Raw genomic sequence first — 23,115 nt, 5'->3', positions numbered from 1 at the left:
GGCTCTCTAGCTTAGTCTTAGACATCCCACCCGGGGAACAAGAGGGAAGGAACCACAGGTCTCCATCTCCGAACTATTTTCCCAAGACATCAGGCCCTCTACCAACCATCCTTTCCACTAGTTACTCGTGAAGTCTCACTCCTTCCTTGCAAATAGTTAAAAATTCTTAAAATGACACTCAAATACATCCTATTTAAGGGAATACCAGTTTATTTTCTTAGAAAGTTTTCTTATAACAAAATGGACCCCACTTGTCCTTTATTAAAAGTACAAGTTTATTTGTGATTGTCTTACTTCTTACTAGCTCTTTATGAGCAAAGATTGTATCTAATTTAATCTGGCTTCCCAGTGCCTGGAAAAGTGTGCTGCATAAAGGGACTTAATCAATGTCTGAATTGAATATCTTCAGCTGAATATGATCTCACTTTCCTCAGATCTATCATACCAACCTACCCCTTTCTAGACTTTCCTTTACACTCCCCAACTTGATATTACATTTCGAATATATCTTGTCATTTGCACTGCTCCTCATCTCTTGCTCCATGCTATACTCTTACTGAATTGGATTTCAAAAAGGTAATTTGTGTGGCACTATTAGTATAGTGGGTAAGGTTATGCAAATTTTAATGTGTCATACTTGGTTTATCAATTTTCAAATAATAATACCACAAAATCTATTTAACTTTAGAAGTACAGTGAATATCATTTTCTCTGATGATTCAGAGAGACCTTTCAGATCTTATAGGGGTTCTTCAGTGTTACTGTGTCATGGGCATCTTTTGCATGCTCACAATGATAGAGCCCATACCTTTCCTCAAAATAATGTATCTAATTGTGTAAAACAAAATACATAGGATTCCAAGGAAACCAATAATATTTTAAGTTGTTAAAATATTAAAAAAACAAGTTCACAGACCCCAAATTAAGAACCCCTATTATAGGATCTGAAGGCAATCATTATGGCTATATGAATTTTATAGTTTTGAATATTGAATTAATGGAAGTTTTCATTTTAGACAGGACTAAAATAAAGTATTAACTTTCACTAAACAAAATTAGTTGCAAAAGACCACATATGAGACTGAATACAGAAATATTAAAAAATGTTACAAAACAGTTTTCTTTCTCCACACTGGACAGGTGGTCTGGAAGCAGCAACTGGATCAATGAGTTAATTGACAAACTTACTACTAGAAGTAATGTTTTAGAAAAGAATATATAAAACATTTGACAAAATTAACTTATCTATGAACCAAAACTATTAATAGTGCAGGTGACAATTCAATCACTGAACCACTCTGTTGGCAAAAAGTTGGTTGTATTCTGATTTTAGAGGTGATTAGGTGGCACAGGAGTTGGGGTACTGGATTTGAAGTTCAGAAGGCCTGAATTCAAATCCTACCTCAGACAATGTGTGATCCTGGACAAGATATTTAACCTCTCTCAGTCTCAGTTTCTTCACCTGTGAAGTGGAGAAAATAATAGCACCTACTTCACAAAGTTGTTCTGGAGATCAAATGAATTAACATCTGTAAAGTGCTTTACAAACATTAAGGTGCTATAAAAATACTAGCCATTATTATTATTCATGCACAAGGAAATTGAGAATATAGCTGGGGAGTCAATGAATGGCTCCATGTATACCATTATGTATCCAATTACAACAGAAGTGGAAGCCCTAGATCCAGGGGAAGTAGAAGCTTGGGTTTAGAGTTAGGAAGATCTGGGTTTGAATTCCTGCTCAGACACTTAACCAAATATGTGGCCCTGGGCAACTCACTTATTTGTCTTTAAGTCTCAGTTTCCTCTGCTGGAAAATGAGGACGATAATAGCACCTACCTAGTAATGCCATTGTGAAGAGACTGGTCCATGTGAGACTATGTAAAGTGCTTTACAAACCCTGAGAGTGTTAGCTATCATTTGGTTGGTAGGTAAAAAATGAAGAGCTGGTATATTTACTTTTATTTACCACAAGTGAAAAATGAATATACACATTTAACTTTCATATGTTCTATAGAAAATAATCATCACTAGAGTCATATTTCATCTAGTCAGTTGTTTTAATAGCTATTATAAAAAATAAACATCATTACAAGAATCTATAAAGACCCCTTGTTGGCTATTTTTACTCTATAGGTGGGCCTAATAGAGCTCGTCAGAACTCCTATATCTCCACATCCTAATACTACTTAAGTCTTAGTCAAATAAATTCAAAACTTAATCTAGCTGCCAAGGGGCTACAAAAGACAACCTTATGTGTAATGTGTGTATCTTAAGTGGTTACAACCTTCTTCCTACTAGAAGGAAGCTTGAGAACAATGAATGCAAAGTTCACAGTAGGTGGAGAAATGTGTTCTAGAATTTCAAATTCAAGAAATGTCTATTAAGCACATGCTAAGTGAAAGGCACTGTTTTAGTCTGTGGTAGTAGTAAGAGGTAGCAACTATTCTTTTTACTACAACATTCAAGTGGCCAGAATGAATAAGGGGGAAAGTATACTGAGATGAAGAATATTTCATCTGATTCTCCTAGCTAACTGATTTTCTTTCTAGGTGTATTAATTCTTCTGGTCCAGTGGGCAAAGATCACCTCTTCAACTATATGAATTAGATTAAAAACACAGTTTCTCCAAAAAGTAATTCAGATCCTTTCACCTGGCTAGAATAAGGTCATTCTAGTAGCAAAGCAATTCTAACCCAGATTCACTCAGATTTAGCAAGTAGTAATCATCTTTCTTTCCTGTGCACAAAAAAAAAAAAAAAGGAAATATATTGGCTTTAGATGGTAAATTAAGGGCTTAGAATTGACTTCTACAACTTTCTGGGTCCTGACATGTGGAAAAATGGTTACAGTCCCTCAGAGAAAGGGTTGTGCAACAAACAGATTGTTAGAACAAAGGATAGTTTCCATGGAAGATGTACATATGCAGGCTTTAGCTTTAGGTTGTCATCATTAATATTTAACTCAGCACCCATCAAGAAGCTATCAGATGCATAAAATATGACCTCTAAAAGTTAACAATCTAAGTAACAAGATAATAGCCACATACACGATGACGGACTACTATCTCCAGGATCAAATATAAAATTGTTTGATTTTTAAAGCCCTTCATAACCAGCTCTCTTCTACCTTTTTCAGTCTTCTTACACTTTATTCTTCTCCATATATTCTTCAATCTTGAGATCCTGTCCTCATGGCTGTTCCTTGCCCAAGACATTCCACCTGATTTGGGGCATTTTCATAAAGGTAGCTGGGTGGTGCAGTGGAGAGGCTGCTGGACCTGGAGTCAGGAAGATCTGAGTTCTAATCTGGGCCTCAGATAGTTATTAGCTGTGTGACCCTGGGCATGTCTCTTCACCTCAGTTTCCTCATCCATAAAATGTAGATAACAGTACCTACCTCACAGGGTTGTTGTAAGGATCAAATAAGCTAATATTTGTAAAGCAATAAGCATAGCATCTGGCACATAGTAATCACTACAAAAATTCTAATTCTCTTCCCTTTCCCTCCCAGTCTACCATGCCTCGAACACTCTGCCTTCCAGACTCTGCCTCTTGGTTTCCTTCAAGTTTCAGATAAAAATCCCAACTCCTTCTGCAAGATGCCTTTCCCAATTCCCCTTAATGCCAGTGCCTTCCCTTTGATATTATCTCCAATTTATCCTGCATACATTTTGTTCGTCCTTAGTCGTATGCATGTTATCTTCCCCATTAGATTATGAGCTCCTTGAGAGTAAACACTGTTTGTGCCTTTCTTGGTGTCCCCAGTGCTGAGCACACTGCCTGGCACACAGCAATAAATGATGATTGACTTGACGGATTTGATACACAGATTATTCTTGTTTATTTTTTGTTTGTTTAGTATTATATGAGATTTGGTAATTTTAGGTAGCTATGGGTAGTCTTGTTCTCAGATGGAAGGAGATTTAGAAAATAAATCATTTGGTAAATATGAAGAAGTTTGTTCAAGCACAGTATACTACAAGACGAAGAAGAGAAGAAACTGGGATAAATGAGTGAAGGATTCCAAGAAAAAGCAAGTGATAAATCTACACCGATCTAAATCTAAACCAATTGGTGCAACCTGTGGAACATGTGCCAGTCCTCTGAAACTGAGGCACAGTGGCAAGAAGTACACCGTTTCCAATAGTGCTTAAAATAGCTTGATCTCCTCTTGGCCAACGTAATGCCCTACTGCCACGATAACACACGTTTATGCTGCAAAATACCTTTCAACTTCAAAGGAGGCAAAGCCATCCTCATCTGCTCTAATTCCCAATTCATTAACTTACATGTTAAACAATTGAGTGTCTTACTATTTACAAAGGTGAAGCTTCCTGAACATAGGAGTTGTTTCATTTCTTGTATTTATGAACCCAGCATACGGCCTGGCACATAAAGGTGCTTAAAAAGGGCTGGTTGATAGAATGTTGAAGAAAAAGAAAAACAAACACCATGCTAGGTTCTGTAAGAAATGCAATGAAATATAACATATGGTCCTTTTCCTGTAGGGGCTTTAAATCCATTCAGGTAGGCAAGGCAGATATACAAAAATATACTAATAAATAGCATATGGATAGTATAGACAGTAACTGCTCTAGGAATCAAGGGTCACTGCAATGAGCTGGTAATTTCAGGAAGGTTTCATGGAAAAGATGGGATCCTTGAAAGGTGGAGGTTTTAGGGGATGAAAGGCAGGGAAAGATATTCCAGGCAGGGGGAACACATAATAAGCACTATAGAGATGTTAGCTATTTTCAGAAAGACAGATTAGAGTCAGTTTATAGAGGGCCTTGAACGTTAGACTAAAGAATTCAGACATTATCCTGTGATTGATACAAATTCTTATTCAGGAATCTTTGGTTTGGTTTCATTTCCTTCACTTGAGAATGCGAACCTGACATTTCACTCTGATGGCATTTCTTTTCTTTTCACTTGTTGAATCTCTAACCATCCTTTAAAGTCAATCTTAAATGCCACTGCCTCCACGAACCTTGCATCAAGTTCCTGGGTAATAAATTACCTTTCTCACCTTAGATCCAAATACATTTTGCATATGTAACTACTGATGGTAGTATCACCTGGGGGATTGGGAAAGGCCTCCTGCCAAAGATAAGGAGTCTTGAAAGAAGCCAGGGAAACAGAGAGAGTGAAGAGGCAGAGCCTTCCAGGCATGGGGCACAACAAGAGGAAATGGTGGGTCACATTGGAGAAATGGACCATTGTAGCTGGGCCACACAGAGTTTGTGGAGGGGAGTAAAATGTAAGAAAACTAGAAAGGCTTGAGAGTTACATATGCAAAATGTTATATTTGGATCTAAGGTGAGAAAGGTAATTTATTACCCAGGAGCTTGATGCAAGGCTCATGGAGGCAGTAACAAGCTGGTTGGAAAAATGAGCGAACAAAAAAAGAATTTCACCATAAAAAAGCTATTATAATGACAGAATGTTTAAAAAATTAATATAAAAGAAAATGACTCCATATTCTTCACAAGGAAAGTCTCAAATAAAAACACAGCTAAGGCATGAATTTAATTAGAATTCTTAGAAAAGATGATTCAGTTTAAAAAAAACAATTAAAATGCACTTTTAAAATGAAATAAGAGTGCTAGAGGGAAAAAAAACTGATACAGAAATGAGAGCTATGGAAGAAAGAATTAGAAAGGAGGAATTAACAGCTTGGCACAAGAGGTACAAAACTTTGCCCAAGCAACAAACTCCATTAAAATTACAATGAGACAAACAGAAGCCAATGCCTCTGTGAGATAACAAGAAATTTTAAAACAAAAGTAAAGACTTGAGGAAGAAGGGGAAAAAGGAGGAGGAGAAGGAGGAGATGGAGAAGATGAAGAAGGAGGAGGCGGAAGAGAAAGAGGAGGAGGACAAGAAGAGGAGGAGGAGGAGAAGAAGAAAACGTAAGGTATCTCATAGCAAAACAAAGAGGAAAAAAAATTCCACAATCATTGGACTACCTGAATACCATAAACAACAAAAGAGCCTAGACATCATATTTCAAGAAATCTTAAAACTGCCCACATTTCTTTGAACCAGAAGGCATAGAGGAAAAAGAAAGAATCCACCAATCACCTCCTGAAAGAAATCCCAAAATGAAACATTATAGTCATTATAGTCAAACTCTAGAGATTCCTGATTAAAAATACTGAAAGCAACAAGAAAGAATTCAGGTATAGATAGTATTCACTTTAAATAAATTTGCATTGCAAATCTGACTCCCCATCAATGGGTGGCAGGACAACTTGCCAGCCCAGGCTGGAACATGAAGCCCCAAAAGGGGAGGAAGAGGTCTGTGGAATGATCCATTTACATTAAGCGAGAACTGGCTGTAAGAAGGAGCCAGTCAGGATCACACACAATTAGCTGCCACCACTATTAAGACTGTTGTTGTTCATCCTATGTTCTTGAAGAAGATTAATGACATCAGGAGGGTGATGTCTTCATTTACAATGAACTCGATTTAAATGAGAGAGAGCTCTGAAAGTTATCAGCTTCACTCTCTCTTTCACAGTCATCAGAGTCCAGTGAAAAGACATAGCTCAGGACAACTGGCAATGGCCCAGGATGCAGTGGGAGACCTTGGCCTTTTAAAGCAAAGGTCTTTCCTAGGTCTCAGTTTGCCTTCTGCCACTATCTCTTCCTTTACCTGTCTCAAATGAAGAGGTGGTATTACTCCTTACAAAGTTTAACCATTCTCTGACTGCTTCTTCTGTCAACCCTACTCTATCACTTATTTTCAATCCCTCCCTGCCTACTGGCTCCTTCTCTACTACCTACAAACATGCCCATGACTCTCTTTCCTAAAAAACAAGAACAAAAAAATCCTTACTTGATCCTTCCATTCTCTTTAATTATTGGTCCTAGATCTCTTCTGTCCTCCAGGGCTTAACTGCTAAATCCAATGGTCTTTTCTCAAACCTCATTCTCCTCAATCTCTCTGCAGCCTTTGACTCTGTTGGTTACTTTCTTTCCTCTAGGTTTTCAAGACTCTCTGATTTCTCTAGGTTCTCCTCCTACCTATCCCAGTAGATTCTCACATGTACTGAACCTGCCCTAACCTCTCTGCTGACCTCCAATCTAGCTTCTCCAACTGCCTTTCAAACATTTCCAACTAGATGTCTGTTAGACATCTTAAACTCAACATGTTCAAAACTGAACTCATTTTCCCTGCCTCCCCAGTTCCCTATTACTGAAGTGGGCAATACCAGCCTCCCAATCCCTCAGGCTCATAACCTAGGAGTCATCCAGCATTACTTTCTCTCACCTCCCATACCCAAGCTGTTGCTAAGCCCTGTCCATTTCACCTTTGCAACATCTCTCCAATACTCCCCCTTTTCTCCTCTGACACGGACACCACTCTAGTGCAGACCCTTATCACCTCACATCTGGATTACTGCAGTAGCCTACAATAGAAGGTTCTGCCTGCCTCAAGCCTCTCCCCAACCCACCCTAAGCCACTAAAATGTTTTTTCCTAAAATGCAGGTCCGATCATGTCACTTCTCTACTCAATAAACTCCAGTGGCTCCCTACTGCCTCCTGGAGCAAATACAAAATGTTTTGTGTGGCATTCAAAGCCTTTCATAACCTGCCCTCTCCTACCTTTCCAGTCTTCTTACATCTTACCCCTCAACATGAACTTTTCGATCCAGCGACACTGACTTCTTGGCTGTCCCCCATGTCTCGAACGCTCTCCCTCCCTCTTCTTCTCCTGTTACAGGTCTCTCTGGCTTCCTTTAAATCCCAACTAAAATCCCACCTTCTACAGGAAGCCTTCCCCAGCCCTTAAGTCCAGTGCTTTCCCTCTGTTAATTATTTGCTACTCCTCTGGTACATCACTTGGTTTGTTTACATTTGTTTGCATGCATTGTCCCGCGTTAGACTGTAAGCTCCTTGAGGACAGAAACTGTCTTTTGCCTCTTTTTGTGTCCCCTGCACTTCGCCCGATGAGGGGCAGAGCTTACTAAATGCTTATTGACTGGCTGTCCCTCTCAGAGGGACCCACGAGGGGGATGGGCCGGGGCCGAGGGGCAGCGCCTAGGGCGGGGGAGGCCCGGCCGGCGGCACCCACCTCCCGCAGCAGCGTCACGTCCCCGTGCTGGATCTCGTAGAGCTGGATGACGCCAGTGCCCCGGGCATAGTTGCCCAGAGTCACGAATTTGGCGCTGCAGGGCACCCACTTGCAGTCAAACACCGTGTAGTTGAGGCTCTTCTGGATGTGCACGATGATCTGAGGCTTCTCGAAAGCCGTCATGGCAGGACCGCTCGGGACGCCTGCCCGCTCCCGCGTCCGTCGCTAACCGGGAAACCAACCCCGGCCTCACTCTCCACAGAGACCGTTTGACCTTCCCGCTTGCCGTACCCCGTATCCGCGCCCCCCCCAACGGAGAAAGTTCATTTAGTTGTCGGTATCGATGCCTGATCGTTATTGTGACAATCCGCGGCTTCAGACGAGAAGCTGCCTCTCTTATTCTTTCCATGACTTTCTTCCACTCAGGGTAAAGAGATTCCGTGTGGTTCACCCCAAGATTTCGGGTGCTGAAGAGATGGAAAGACTCAGGCGCAACGCCGGTCAGCCTTCTAGAGAAATTAAAAGAAGGGGGTGGAGCTATCCAGTGACGTAAGGGAGCGTGTTGGGTCTTCGACGCGCGCCTGCGCCTTGCCCCATTCCACGTGCGGGAACCGGAAACACCTGGAGTAGTAGTTCCTTGTTGTGCAGCATGGAAGCGGCGATGGAAACGCAAAGCGCGGCGGAGGACGGGGACGGCTTCACCAGGATTTCTTGCACAAGTGGCAAACGGGGCAAAAAGCGGCGGGCGGAAGAGCAGCAACCGGAGGGCCACGACAGCGGTGGCCAGATGGATATTGAGGGACCCCGGCCTCACAAGAAACCCGTTTTTCCTCCTTTGTCCGGGGACGCATTCTCGGTACAGTCCCGAGGGAACGGGGGCGGGAGAGAAAGGTCGGGCGGTTTGTTTCCTTTTCAGTTCCAGGTATTTTATTTTATGCTTTTGAAAACGTTAGTCTGACGGAGACTCCACAGGTTTCACCAGATGACCGATAGGGCCCATGACACGAAGGATGAACCCCTGGTTCGGCCGCTTTAAGTACGGGTGCCCCTGGATTTCAAAATCCCTTCCGCCCCCCTAAACTCTAAACACCATTTACGGTTTTATTCGGTGGAATATGAATGTTTCAGGGCTGCTGTGCGTGAATTTTGCACGGAGGAGATTAATAACAGTTATTGAATGAGGGAGTGCCTCTACATTAGGAGACAGGGACATAGGCTATTTTTTTTTAATCTGTCACAGAAGTTAATATATCAAAGTAACAACTGAGATGAGAGAGAAGTTTGCATATCTAAGCAGTAACTTCTAAGATGAAAGATAATTATCAGGTGAGTTTTAAGATCACCTGTAGCATAGAATTTCTTGTACGTTGTTTTTCTTTTTTGAGGGAGTGATCTGAATTATTTTCAGTTACTTAGTTAGATTTGCAAAGGATTGATGATTAGAGGGAAGAGGCAGCAATGAATATTATTGACTGCCGCCTCTCACAGCTGCTGGGCAGAGGCGGGGGTGGGGGTGGGGTGTGAAATCTAGGTCTGGGGAAGGCTGGAACACTGTATAGTGGATAGAGCTGATCCACATAATCTGGAAAACTTGGGTTCAAGTCCCTTCTCTGAATGTGTGGCATTGGGCATGTCACTTGACCTCTTAGTGATCTAGGTTGCTCTCTAGGAAAAGTTTCAGAGAAAAGGGCTGACCTGCTTTGACAGAGGGTGATATCTCATTGACCCTTTTCCCTGATTTCACAGGGAGATACTTTATGTTATATTTATCTGTTATGTTGTCATATTTCTTCAATAGAATGCAAACTGAGGAGGGTAGGGACTATGCCATTTAAAAATCTTTCTCCACCACCTAGCTTAGTGCCTTGCACATATATAGTGGTCCTCAGATGACAGTGTGTTTTTGGAACCCAGGCACAAGTTTGTCTAGTGTTAGAAGCTGCTAGATCTTTGGTAGTTGAAACCTTCAAGGACCCAATCCTGAAGTCAGGAATAGGCTTTTGTGGTCTTATTTATTTGCTATATAAAAAAATGTAATGTTTAGGTTTTATTCCATAAAATAAATAAGGGATCACCTTTCTCTTATTTCTTAATTGTATATTTTTGTTACAGAGTGGCAAAGATGAAATAGGGAAAATTCCAGTGCCTGCCAACAGATACACTCCATTAAAAGAAAACTGGATGAAAATATTTACACCTGTTGTAGAACACCTGGGACTTCAGATAAGATTTAACTTAAAGTCAAGGAATGTAGAAATCAGGGTAAGGAAAACATTCAACTTTTTCCAAACAAACATTTCTTTCTTTTATACAGGCTGAGGCATGATTGATCTTTTCCTTATTGTTATTCTGTTTAATAACCTTTTTCTGTTGTCAGTAATGTTTTAGAATGAAACATTTATATTCATCATGTATTTCTCCATTTTACTATGGTTTTATGGATATTGTGATATTCTCCAATTTGTAGCCTTATGGTATCAATAGGAGGAATTTTAAAGATGTGGTTGGAGGACCTTGTCATGTTTTTTGTAGAACTTCTCTTCATTCTTTGCAAAATATGTTGTTTGTTTTTGGTGGTGGTGGTGGTGGTACTCTTGAGCCTTTGGATTGCTTTAGAGTTGCTCAATAAATTACTGTTTTCTTCATCTCTTTCCAATGAAACCTCTTTCCATTTAGCAGCAATTTCCTTTGCCTTTTATGAAAGCAACAGTTTCAGTGCTATTAAGTTCTTTCAGTAGTGTCTAGTTAAATGGTCTAAAAACCGTGATTATTAGGACCCCTTCTATCCCTTCTTTTCCACTCTCAGTCCACACCCTTTGGATGTCCCACAGGGCTCTGTCTGGACCCTTTGAAGGGAGCTACAGAGAATGAAGGCCTGTTTTTGTTCTTGGTTTTTATCATGTCCAAAGATTTCATCACCTAGTGGTCATCGTGCTCACGATCAGCCTTTCCCTACTTAACTAGATTGGTCCTTTCACATTTGTCTGTCACATTTGTCATACAACATTTGTAATGTCATAACATTGCCTGTGATAAAAACTTGCTTCAGCTTGGCTAGAGCTTACGCTGGCATAGCCTTCCACCAAGGATCACTTCCAGTGAGTGAAGCACTTCTGACTTTTGGATATACTTTTAGATATACTTTAAAATATGTAAATGTATTTTTATACTTTGATAAAAATATATTTTTAAATACATAAAATGAAACAATTTATTTTTTCCTTTCCTTTTTTAACTGCTAGGTTTTTTCCCCTTATTTTGAGATTGTTGTAATAGCTTCATGACTGGTTTCTTATCTCAGGATCCTCTGGTCTCTCTTAAAAACATCGCCACCAAGGGGCAGTTAGGTGGTATAGTGGATAGAGCACTGGCCCTGAAGTCAGGAGGACCTGAGTTCAAATGTGGCCTCAGACCAAATACTTGACACTTAGTAGCTGTGTGACTCTGGGCAAGTCACTTAACCACAGTTGCCTTAATAAAAAACAAACAAACAAAAATTGCCACCAGATTAATTTCACTAGAATGACACTGTTTTTATTGTTGTCACTCAGAGATGGTAAGGGAATTTGAAAAACAGCAAATGAGTAATAGTTGAAAAGAATAGGGATGTTTACCCTGCCTTTTGTGGCTGAACTCCTTGAGAAGGTCATCTGCAATAAAGGCCTTCACTTCCTTTCCTCTCACTTCTTAACTCTGTCTTCTGTTTGTATTTTATTTATTTATTTATTCTATCTGTCTTCTGACCTTATTCAACCTCAAATGCTTTCTCCAAAGTTACTAACATCGTTTAGTTATCAAATCTAATGGCCTTTTCTCAATCTTCATCCTTCTTGATCTCTCTGCAGCCACTGACATTGTTTACCTCTTCTGACTGTTGCTTCTCAGTCTTTGCTGTATCTTCATACGGGTCGTGCCTGCCTGCTAACTGTAGGTGTCCCACAGGGCTCTCCTGGTTAATCTTCTCCTCTCCCTCTATACTGTTTCATGATGTGAAGGGCTATTATGATAGTGCTTTCATCAGCTTTTGTGGATCCAATTAACTTACTGCTTATGACTCTCATATGTATTTATCTAGCCCTAATGCTCTGCTGAGACTTCCTGTCATGAAATTCCAACTGCTTTTCAGACTCTCAAACTGGGTTTCCAGTTATTTGTGTGTTATCTCCCTTCTTGTGAGCTCTTTGAGAGTAGATGTTTTCTTTTACCTTTCTTTTTTATTCCCAGGGCTTAGTATAGTGCCTGGAACCATAGTGGGTACTTAATAAATGTTTATTGACTACTCACTGAAAAGAAATGATAGGGTAGAATTACATAACGTAATAGTCTTTCACATATTTGAAGACATTTATCTGGAAGACAGATAAGAGATAACCTCACCACAGAAGCCAGGAGGAAGACCAGTGAGTTTCAGAAGTTAAAGCATCAGATTCACCACTTTCTAAGGGAGAACTTTTTCCATGGGTAGAGATGTTCAAAACTGGAGCGTCCTGCCTTGTTAATATACTAAATTCCTGAGCAAGAGCTGAATGATGCCCTCAGGGTTGTGGTGTGTATTAGGACATTTTATTAAATGTTCTCTAAGATTCTTTTGATGATTTAATTTGGAAACCTTTGCTGAATTGTCTTTATAGTCAGTGGGGAGTCAAAACTCATTCTGTCTTTTAAGACTTTTGGTAATCAGTTTTCTAACCTTAAACACTTACTGTCCACTCATGTAAGTTGATATACTTATTGTTTTTCTGACCTTTTCCCTGACCATTGCTTCCTCCCTGTTTGTACCCATGTTTCGATCTTCCCCTGAAGAAATGCCTTCTGTCTGCAGATCCAAATTCTATTCATTTTTCTGCATTGATTTTAAATCTGCACTACCTTAATGAAGCTGGTCATTTCATATTCCATTGACTAAATTCCTTTTATTTAAGGAGTATTCCTCAAATATTCCTTATTTATGTAAAAAGGAAAATAAGTTTATTCAAATAAATAAGTTGTTTACATAAATAAAAAATAAGGCATTTTCCTGTTCCATAATTTGTGGTTTTTTTCCCCCACTTCACTTCTTTCCTTATGTCTTATAATTTGTATTTTATATGCTTTGTGTGTACATCATAGGAGGTTGGTATTTTTTTAGAAGTCATATCTACCCATGTGGAACAAATATTTTCTCTTTTAATGAATCTGAAAAAGAATGTGATGTTAGCCTTGAAATCACTTTTTATAGTGGAGTTTACATTTAGTCACTTAAGTATTGCTTGTTCTTCAAGCATGTGATTTGATTTAGAGGGTAGAAGAGAAGAGAGGTTTAACTTGCCTTGTTTGCCTGAGGGATGCTCATCTAAAACACATTGAGCACCTCCTACTTCCCAGAATCCTCCAGTTTCATTGGCCATGACTGGGTTATGGTGTGCTTTCCAGGCTTTTTTATTTTTACTACATCCACCAGAATAATTTTGTATGTGAGATCGTGGCTTCCTCTGTGTGCTAAGCCCCCAGATTTGGCCGTAGCTCTGCTGTTTTGGCCCAAGAGTTGTAATAGCTCTTTTGAGTTGCCCCAACTGGACTCATGGAAAGCATGAATTGTATGCTTTCATTTCTATTTCTCCTAAGTGCTCAGTGGTTCTGCCACATACCTTAGTGTATCACTTCTCACCTTGACTTTCATTTGCTTTATATCATGGTGTGGCTTAAATAATCCTGTTGTGATTAAGTGGCAAGACCAATGTTAATGATGGTCATGGATGTGGGACCTGGAGGGAAAGGGAGCAGAAGCAGTACTGGAGCTACAGATTGGTTACCTTGGGCCACTGCTTCATATTCCAGGGCTGTGGGAAAGAACTGAAGGGAGGGACATTTGGTTACATTGGCTTTTCTGTCAGAGTTTTTAAAGGAGTCAGCTGGTAGGAGGAGGGCTGGTGTATTTTGGATTAACCTAGCCTGTTTTTGAGTGGTGGAAGAGTCAGTGATGAGAATCAATGGATTGTGTGCAACAGAAACACTGGTTTAGACTGGAAGAGGTGGTCCAGCTGGAGCATGCGGGGTATTTGGTACCCGGCCCCTTTTCCAGATGTCCTACTTGATGCATTGGGGTGTTTATAGTTATGTGTGAAGGTATGGTTATGGGTTGTGTTGTTTCAAAACCCCATAACCTTATGTACCAGATGAAGCTATGGTCAGATTCAGCTTGGTGCTACCTATCTGAATTAACACTAGCTACTTTACTCCTAATTTCCCCAGAGAAGGCCCCTAGCGGTGGGCATGTGGAACAGTTAAATATGTTTCTATACTTTAAAAAAATGTAAAGTTCTAGTAGGAGAACGGGACATCTTTATGGTCAAAGCAAACCACTTTTTAGAAAGAAGTGCCTGCTTTGTCACTTAAAGGCCCTTTCAGTTTGAATCCATTCCTGTTTTTCCAAGACAATTATACATTACTCCCCCCTATATAATCTGTGCTCCAAAGAAACTGCCCTGTTTGCAGTGTATATGTGTATAACATTGCATATCCCACCTCCATGCCTTTTCACAACCCATCTCTTCTGCCTGGAGTGCTCTTCCTCTTCATCTCTGATTTTTGGAATCCTTAAATCCCTTCAGGGCTCAGTTATATCTTATAAGAATCCTGTTCTGCAGTCGTTAGTCCTCCTCTTATGCATACTACCCTTCCCCTCCCTAACTGTCACCCCATGCCTCACTTTGTGTTTTACATGTCCTCTTAGTGGAAGGATAGAGAATGACCTTAGAACTGGGAAAAACTGACTCCAAGCCCTGCCTTGGACAGATAGTGGCTGTGTTGTTCTAGGCAGCTCACTGTCTATGACTGTTGACCAGCCTCATTAAAAGGAGTTTACTGAGAGTTCCATATACCATGAAAAGTAGGGTCTGTTCGCTATCCCTGTTTAACCTCTCTGTAGAATGTAAGCTCTCAAAGGCAGGGACCATCTTGCTTTTCTCTTTTATTCCCAGTGCCTAAGAGATTAATAAATGCTTATTGATTGTTGGTTAAAATCTACTAGGGACAGTTAATGCAAGCGTTAAGTGTTTTGAAGTAAAAGTTCATAAATTGTGGAGCCTGAGGAAGTTTGTGTATAGAGTTGATAGTAATTCAAAGAGACCTGCATACTTTTTCTTCTACTTAGGTTCTTAACAAAATTATGTAAACACTTGATTTGTCAACCCAGTGTTTTATGTTTTCTTACAGACTTGTAAAGAAACCAAGGATGTAAGTGCTCTGACAAAAGCTGTCGATTTTGTGAAAGCTTTTATTCTTGGATTTCAGGTGGAGGTGAGTAATCTCATTACATTTCAAATGGTGATGTAACTGAACCTGAAGTTTTCATGGATTTGGCATCTCTTGAAAATTGAATTTCTAGTTTGTTTAACTTCAGCTGTGGATTGGGAGTTTCATATAATTTTAACACTTGGAGAAATAATTAATTGACCCTTTTTTCATTTTGAGATCTGTATTTTGTTTCTTTATTCCTCTTTCCCATTCCCCAGCATTTTTATATAAAATTAACTTTTAACTTTTCCTCTTTTTAAATTTTTAGGATGCACTTGCTCTCATTAGGTTAGATGACCTCTTCCTAGAATCTTTTGAAATTACAGATGGTAAGTGCTCTTTTTCTGCTATATTACCTTTATAAACTTTGGAAAGCTGTGTTTGATTTCCTTGTGTGCTAACCTACTCAAATGTATCATGCTCCTTTTTTGACTTGTCTTCTAGTGGTGAAAAAACAATTAGAAATAATACCATGCTAAAGGAGTTTGTCTTCCTTGCATTTGTTCTTTTTGCTTATGTTGTTCCCTAAACCTAGAATGTCACTTTTTCTTTCACTGAAATTTCTTGGTATTGCAGTTTTACTGATACATTTTTTTCACAGCCCAACTCAAATGCTCAACTTCTCTTGCCTATGAATTCTTACAGATCTTTTGAGTTGCGCTATTCATCCTATTAAGAAAGTATGAGCTATCTGCTGGCATTTCTTCTTAAGGGGCAGTCATTGCCTCTTCCTTTGAGGAATACCTCTTGCTTTTCAACTCAGAGCACCTTATCTATACCTTTCTTATATAGATATTCAATTTCATGTATAATTACTTGTGTATATATCTTATCTTCCTAACTGTATTGTTAGGAAGTGTTTGATTTTTGCAGGCAGGCACTATGTTTTCTGTTTTTTTTCTCCTAATATTTAGCACACTGCCTGTACTTTGTGGACACTCAATAAATGTTGGATGAGTATAAAGTAAAATATAATTAGATGATGCTTAAAAGTTGTGATATGTTGAATCTCTCCCTGACAAACTTTTTTTTTCCATTTTTAATTCAGTAAAGCCTTTAAAAGGAGATCATCTTTCTAGGGCAATAGGAAGAATTGCTGGGAAAGGAGGAAAAACTAAATTTACCATAGAAAATGTGACACGGACGCGGATAGTTTTGGCTGATTTGTAAGTATGAAACCTCAGAAGAGAAAAATATTTTATAACTTACACTTTTCTGGTTCAAAAGAAAAAGTTGTTTTTAAAATTTTGTTTTAAATACATTAAGTTCATGGAATATTAATGTTAGAGCCTGGTCTGAGATTTTTCATCAGCCATGACGGCACTATGTAGAACCATGATTCCTTCCTGTCTTTTTAAAAGTCAGATTTCAAATAGTGTCCACAGGAAAATTTGTTGAGTAGGTACTTTAAACATAAAGCATGAGGTTTTGCCCAAGAAAAACCTTTGAAAAGTAGCTGCCTATATTCACAAAGAAGATAAAAGGACTTCAAAGTGCTAAGAGTGAAGCTCAGATTAACCCTAATTCGAGTGAAAGCTGATCTACCTAGATCCGCATTTTAGTGACAGACAGATGGCATAGAGGTTATACAGTGTAATGAAACCACCAAGTAAATGGGATGATTGTGAGGAGAGAGTTTACCAGAAAATCCAGAAACTTAGGACATGCAGAGATAGGACTTAGAGATGATGAATTTCTAGATTCTGTTTTTTCCCCAAGAGGAAAAAATTGTTTTGTTCTGGGTGGGGGAGGAGAAGAATAAACAAACAAAATCTTAGAGATTTTTAGAAAATAATTGATGCATTAAAAAATGTCTTATTTAAAAACCACTGTTAGTTTAGGAACATGCAAGTATCTTCTACATACTTTGGTTACATTATAAAATTATATTTTGGTATTTAACATTTTATTTGAGTAGTTTACTTAGATAATAAAGTTATTATTATAATTTACTTTTGAATGTGTTGGTTAAAATGAATCCAGAAGCTGTTGAATTTAAAGAGATCAGTCAGTTTGGGGAGCATTCCTAGAACACGATTACTGGCACATAATAAGTATATAATGCTTGTTGATAAATTTTTCTAGTTTAAGTAAGCAAAGACTTGGAAGAACAGTGGCTTATATTTGTACAGCACTTGATAGATTAGAAAACTTTTTCCCATATATTGCATTGCAGGCAGGCACTCTGTTTCCTGTTTATCTCTCCTAATAACTTTTTTGATTATCAGATTAAGTCTGCAAAAGTTAAATTTTCTGAGTTGCTTTTTGGCGGCTACCCATAGAGTAGCCATAAGTAGGTGTTGGGATTTTAACAACAGTCACTTGATGTGCAAGAAGTGGTGTAAAGGACATTAAAAATCACCCACTTAATGGTTATCAATAAAGAAATAATCATAATACCAGATCTAGACCTGGAAGGCACCTTCAAGGCCATCTAGTCCAACCCTCTCATATTTTACAATTTAGGAAAATGAGGCCAAGAGAGTGACTCACTCAAGGCTATGCATGGTATACAAAATAAAGAGTAAATAATTATTTAAATTATTTACTTAAGTTATAACCTGCTAGGTGGCTTAGTGGACAGAGCTCCAGGCCTGGAGTTCAAATCCGGCCCCAGACACTTACTTGGTTGAGTGGCCCTGGGCAAGTCACTTAATCCTCTTGGCCTCAGTTTTCTCATCTTAAAATGAGGATAATAATGTTTTCTCCCAGGGTTGTGTAGCTAAGATGACATTTTTAGTAGGCACTATGTACTGTTAGTGGTATAATAGTAATAATTATTATTATTAACCAATAAACAAAATGTTGCAGTTGTTTGTGCCCCGTCTGAAGTTTCTCCACTTTTGAAGGTTTCCAGGTTTCGTTGTGTATGCGATTCTGGTTCTCAAGATGTATTCTGTATTAGTTTGTGTAGGTCATAAAAGACATTGAAAGCAGATTATGCCACCAAAAAAGTAGCAGTGTTTCATATTAGAGTGAGAGTAGATTGACATTTCTGTTAGCATCTTTTCATTTGTATCCATTAGTAAATAACAAAGTTTCAAGTGAGGTCACTAAAGTTGAAGAATCCTCTGTGGAAGTTTTATGAAAAAAAATGAACGGGATTGGGTTCTATGAGGTTATGGTATGTGTTCAGTGACAGGTACCCACACCAGTGAAATCAGGGATCCTTCAACATGTGTTTTCTGAAGAGAATCCCTTCCACAGGGTCAACTAGATATAGAAAGCACTCATTTTCAGAAAAGAAGCTGGGGGGCCACCCCCACCCCACCCTCAGTCATCAAATATAATTTTTGACATGTGGAATTTTTTTTTTTTTTTTTGAGGCCAGGGACTTGCTTTTTATCTCTGTGTCCCTCACAATACCTCATACAAGGCCTTGCATATTGTAGATGCCAAATAAGTATTTCTTGGATCAAATCAATTTATTTGCTGAGCTAAATGAACAGCACTGTTCATTCATATGCTGAAGGTTTACTTGTGTTGGGGCAGCTAGGTGGCGCAGTGCATAGAGCTCCAGCCTTGGAGTCAGGAGGACCTGAGTTCAAATTTGGCCTCAGACACTTAACACTTACTAGCTGTGTGACTTTGGGCAAGTCACTTGACCCCAATTGCCCTCATCCAAAAAAAAAAAAAGGTTTGCTTATATTGAGACATGCTTTTCAAACTTTTATGTGTTTATTTCTTCTGCTCTGATGCAAACATGTACAAAGATACAATAGTTTCATGTGCCCAAAAGAGGAGCATTCTGAAGCGAGAAGAGTCATGGACTGTGTGGTGCATGGAACGGTTCTGGCCATCTTTGGTTTCATTCCTGGACCAAAATGCCTGCAGATCTTCTGAATTTGGTCACATTTAAAAGTTCCTTTAAAATTCTCACCATAGTAATGGTTTTCTAATCCGTGCTAGCTAGCATTAGTTACATTTCTCCCTATGAATTTTGGATCTAGGAGGCTTGCTGCAGAATGAATCTACTGATTCTTAGTAAAATCTTTCATTTTCTTATATACTTGTAAGTGAAGATGCTTAGATTCTGAACTTCATTGGATCATAGATTGAGTGTGAAGAATCCTCAGAGGTTGACTCGTCCAGTGATTTAATTTCACAGATGAGGACACTGAGGCTCAGAGAGGTGAGAGAACTTTCCCAAAGCCTTACAAATGAAAAGTAGAAAGGTCAGTTTCTAAAGCCAGGCCGTCCTTTAACCCAGTGTTCTTTCCACTCTACTCTGCTGTTGATTTTTAGATCACTTGGCCAGGAATTAACTGGGGGCAAAAAAAGCATGGACTGATTCTCTAACAAAGTAATTACTGAAAAAATGACTTCTGAAACTTCTCCTTGAGCCTAGATGGTATGGGTACTTGTAAGCTCTTTAACTGGTCACCATTTCTTGTAGATCTTTCTTTTTCAGTAGTGAGGATGGTGGTGATAAGGGCTAGATATTAGTTCCCAGGTAGAACAAGGGTCTTAATGACTAGAGATCTCTAATTTACTTTATCGGCAAACATTACGTATATTCCCTGGAACAAAAAAACAGGTTTGAAATGTACACCATGGCAAAGATCTGTATGGATGTGACTGCCCTTCAGGGACCAGGGAGTGGAGCTGTCAGCACTTGACCTCCTTACCCTGGAGCCTACTTCCCCGGGACCTACTGATGTGGGTGAAGGCATTACTTTTTGGGTCTGTGTAATCACATCTGTCTGAGAAAACAGTTATCTCAGCTCCTCTCTTACCATTGAGTACTCAGGTTGATCAGGTACTACTGCTGACACCCGGGCCCCACCCCAGAAACCATTTCTCCCTTCACTATCTCCAGACTCAGGGAGTGCAACTCCAACCCTCTCCCCTCAAAGGAACTGAATTTGAGTATCTCCTTGACTAAGAATCTACTACTTGCTTGGCCCTGCTTGGATAAATCACTTGAGGAAAAGAAAACCTCACCCTTTTGTTAGAGAGGTGAATGATGGGATGGAATATTAGATGTGCTGCCAGACCTGACCTATATATTGATTGGTGTATCTTTTTAAAATTTCTGTTAGAAGAGGAGGCTTGGGTGACTGGATGAGGGAAGGGAACATACCTAGAAATAACTGTGATGTAAAAATAAAAGGCATGAATAGAACTTGAGAGAGAGAGAAAGAAGGAACATTTCAGTCCTCCTAGCCACCAAGTGTCTAGACATTAGGCTTCTTACTATTAGGGTGTCAGATACCAGGCCTATGTGGAACCTGAGTGCCCATTCCATGTGTAGGCTATCCTTTGAATGTGATTTATACTTTCCCACATTAGAATAATCAGAAGATATGTTCAGGCATGCCTGTGGGGTTTGGCTGTCTGAATTACATGTCCCAATTTCCTTGTAGGCTCAACCCCTTCTTTCCTCTGATTCTTATAATCTAGCCATTGCTCAGATTTTTACAATCTAGCCAACAGCTCATAGATGCTCAGATTCCAAAGTCAGCCCTGTCAAGTTGTACAAATAACTCTGTTTCATAGGTGAGGAATGTGAAGTGATTTGTTAATAGTTACACAGCTAGCAAGTACCAGGTTTGGGATTTACGTTTTTTTCCTGATGTCGTTGGGAAACCTCTTTCTATCATGCTATGCTAGAAACCTTTTTTTTTTGTTTCTTTACTTCTCTAGAGTTTCAGAGGGAAAGACAACAAAAGTCCTTGCAAGTATTGTTCTCCTCTTTTTGAGGGAGTGGGAGGGTGGAGAGGTAAAAGGCCATCTGTTACCACCAAGATAAACACACTTGCTGTGGCCTGTTGAATTTTTTTTTTTGTAAGCCCTGTATGTTATAGGGCTCAGACTCATCAGATGAATTGTTGATTGTCCAAAGGTTACAACCACAGTCTTTTATGTATGATATATGATTCTTTAGAAAATATCACTTGGATAATTTTACAGCTTAGGTCTTGTTTCTCATTAAGTGGTTATTTTTTAAAAATGGCATTTATATTACAAACATGTTTCATTATTTTGTCTTTCAGGAAAGTTCATATCCTTGGCTCTTTCCAAAATATTAAAATGGCAAGAACAGCCATCTGCAACCTCATCCTTGGTAAATGCAATTAATAGCCTTACTTTTTTCTTTGGAAACATAGTAATGTGATACTAAAAAATCTCTTACATCATTCTTCAGTGAGAAACTTATTAGGAAGCAGGAAGTAAAAATTAGGTGAAGTTTTGGTGATGGTGGAAAAGAATTTTCCTCCTTTTACCTATAATTGGGAGAACAAAGGGATTTTTCACCTATTTTTTCTTCTCCTTTTCTTGAGGTTTAACTAGTGGCTTTCAGAAATACAGCTTATATCTGTTTGGATATATAAATGTTAGTAATGTATCATTCTTTAAAAAAGTAAAATGACAAGGAGAGAATCGCTAACAGTTGAGTCCGTTGTAATTTACCTGCTTAGCTCCATTTTAACTCATACAGAAATCATGATTTATTGATTTATAAGTGGTGTACATACGATGTCTTTGGAACCTCGCTATAGCCCTGTAAGATAGGTGCTACAGGGGTATCCCCATTTTACAGATGAAAAAACTGAGGTTCATGACAACTTGCTAAGGACAGTTCCAGTGCTGTTTCCTCTGTACCACCTTTCCTTTCTTAGTTATCAAAAGTGTCAATTAATTACTCTTTGTAACCAAATAATGTAATCACCAATTTTTGTCTTAAAATAACTATCTTAAAATTCTCTTTATTTCTGGCACAGGATGAAACTATGTCTCCTTTAGATATCTTTGGCTAATGGTAAAAGGATTTGAAAATACTGTTCTATAAGGAATTCCTTTAAATTTATACATAGGACTGAGCATAGGACATATGTTTTTTGGTTTTGTATTGCATAAACCCTAAGTGTAATCTGTTTGCTTTTTTCAGTATATTACCTATATTTTCTTTTCAAAGATAGTTTAGGAAAGTGGTTTATATTGGGACTTATTTGGTAACTACTATGACAAGTCTCCTGTCAACATTATTACGTAAATGGAAATTAGTAGCTCTTGTCCTTACATAGCTTTTCATGTAAATTTTGTATATGAAGTTTTTTGTTTTTTCTCTTCTGTAGGAAGTCCTCCATCCAAGGTCTATGGTAACATTCGAGCAGTGGCTAGCAGAGCAGCAGATCGATTTTAATTTCAAAATAAAGGACTGCTTTCTTCAGGTGGAGAAGGACTGCATGAGGAAGTAGCAACAGTGTTGAGCAGAGAAGCAAAATTTGTTTTTAAGCCAGAATCCCCTTTTCTATTCTTATTCAGAAACAAAAGAAAAAAACATTTTTCTAGTTATTCTAATACAGACTTAAATTTTTATATTTAAATAATATAGGGGCAACTAGGTGGCACAGTGGATAGAGCACTGGCCCTGGATTCAGGAGGACCTGAGTTCAAATCCAGCCTCAGACACATAACACTTACTAGCTGTGAGACCCTGGGCAAGTCAACTTAATCCCATTGCCTAGCAAAAACAAAAAAAAAAATACGAAAGCTATTTATCTTTTTTAGGTATAATGTACCTATTTATCTACTTTATGCTACAGTAGATCCACAATTGGGTCTCCAGGCACAGGGCCTGCAGTAAGATCTGAGTTCAAATCTGGCCTTAACATACTTATTAGTTACGTGACCTTGGGTGAGTCACTTAGCCTCTGTCTGCTTATTTCTTCAACTGTAAAACAGGGTTTATATAATAGTACCTACCTCACAGGGTTGTTGTGAGGATCAAATGCGAGATTTGTAAATTGAA

At 38.9% G+C, this 23,115-nt stretch overlaps 2 protein-coding genes across 2 annotated transcripts in view; one reads left to right on the top strand and one right to left on the bottom strand.

Annotated features, from left to right (window-relative positions):
• The window catches only part of WDR92 (WD repeat domain 92), a 43,714-nt gene extending 35,344 nt beyond the window's left edge, over positions 1-8,370 (bottom strand). The window contains exon 1 of the mRNA XM_027865609.1: positions 8,085-8,370. Within this exon, the coding sequence (XP_027721410.1) occupies positions 8,085-8,267 (183 nt within the window). The 5' untranslated portion in view covers positions 8,268-8,370. The remainder of the gene's footprint in view (positions 1-8,084) is intronic.
• A 313-nt stretch (positions 8,371-8,683) lies between these two features.
• PNO1 (partner of NOB1 homolog) lies at positions 8,684-22,509 on the top strand. Its single transcript, XM_027865349.1, has 7 exons — positions 8,684-8,940; positions 10,197-10,346; positions 15,279-15,362; positions 15,628-15,688; positions 16,408-16,525; positions 21,356-21,426; positions 22,439-22,509. Exons 1-7 carry the CDS (start codon positions 8,734-8,736, stop codon positions 22,504-22,506), a joined length of 759 nt encoding a protein of 252 aa, XP_027721150.1. The 5' UTR covers positions 8,684-8,733; the 3' UTR covers positions 22,507-22,509.
• The last annotated feature ends 606 nt before the right edge of the window (positions 22,510-23,115 follow it).

Source organism: Vombatus ursinus, unplaced genomic scaffold (genome assembly GCF_900497805.2).
Source record: "Vombatus ursinus unplaced genomic scaffold, bare-nosed wombat genome assembly UNPS02014778.1, whole genome shotgun sequence".
Lineage (NCBI taxonomy): Eukaryota > Metazoa > Chordata > Mammalia > Diprotodontia > Vombatidae > Vombatus > Vombatus ursinus.
This window is presented reverse-complemented; position numbering and strand designations above follow the sequence as displayed.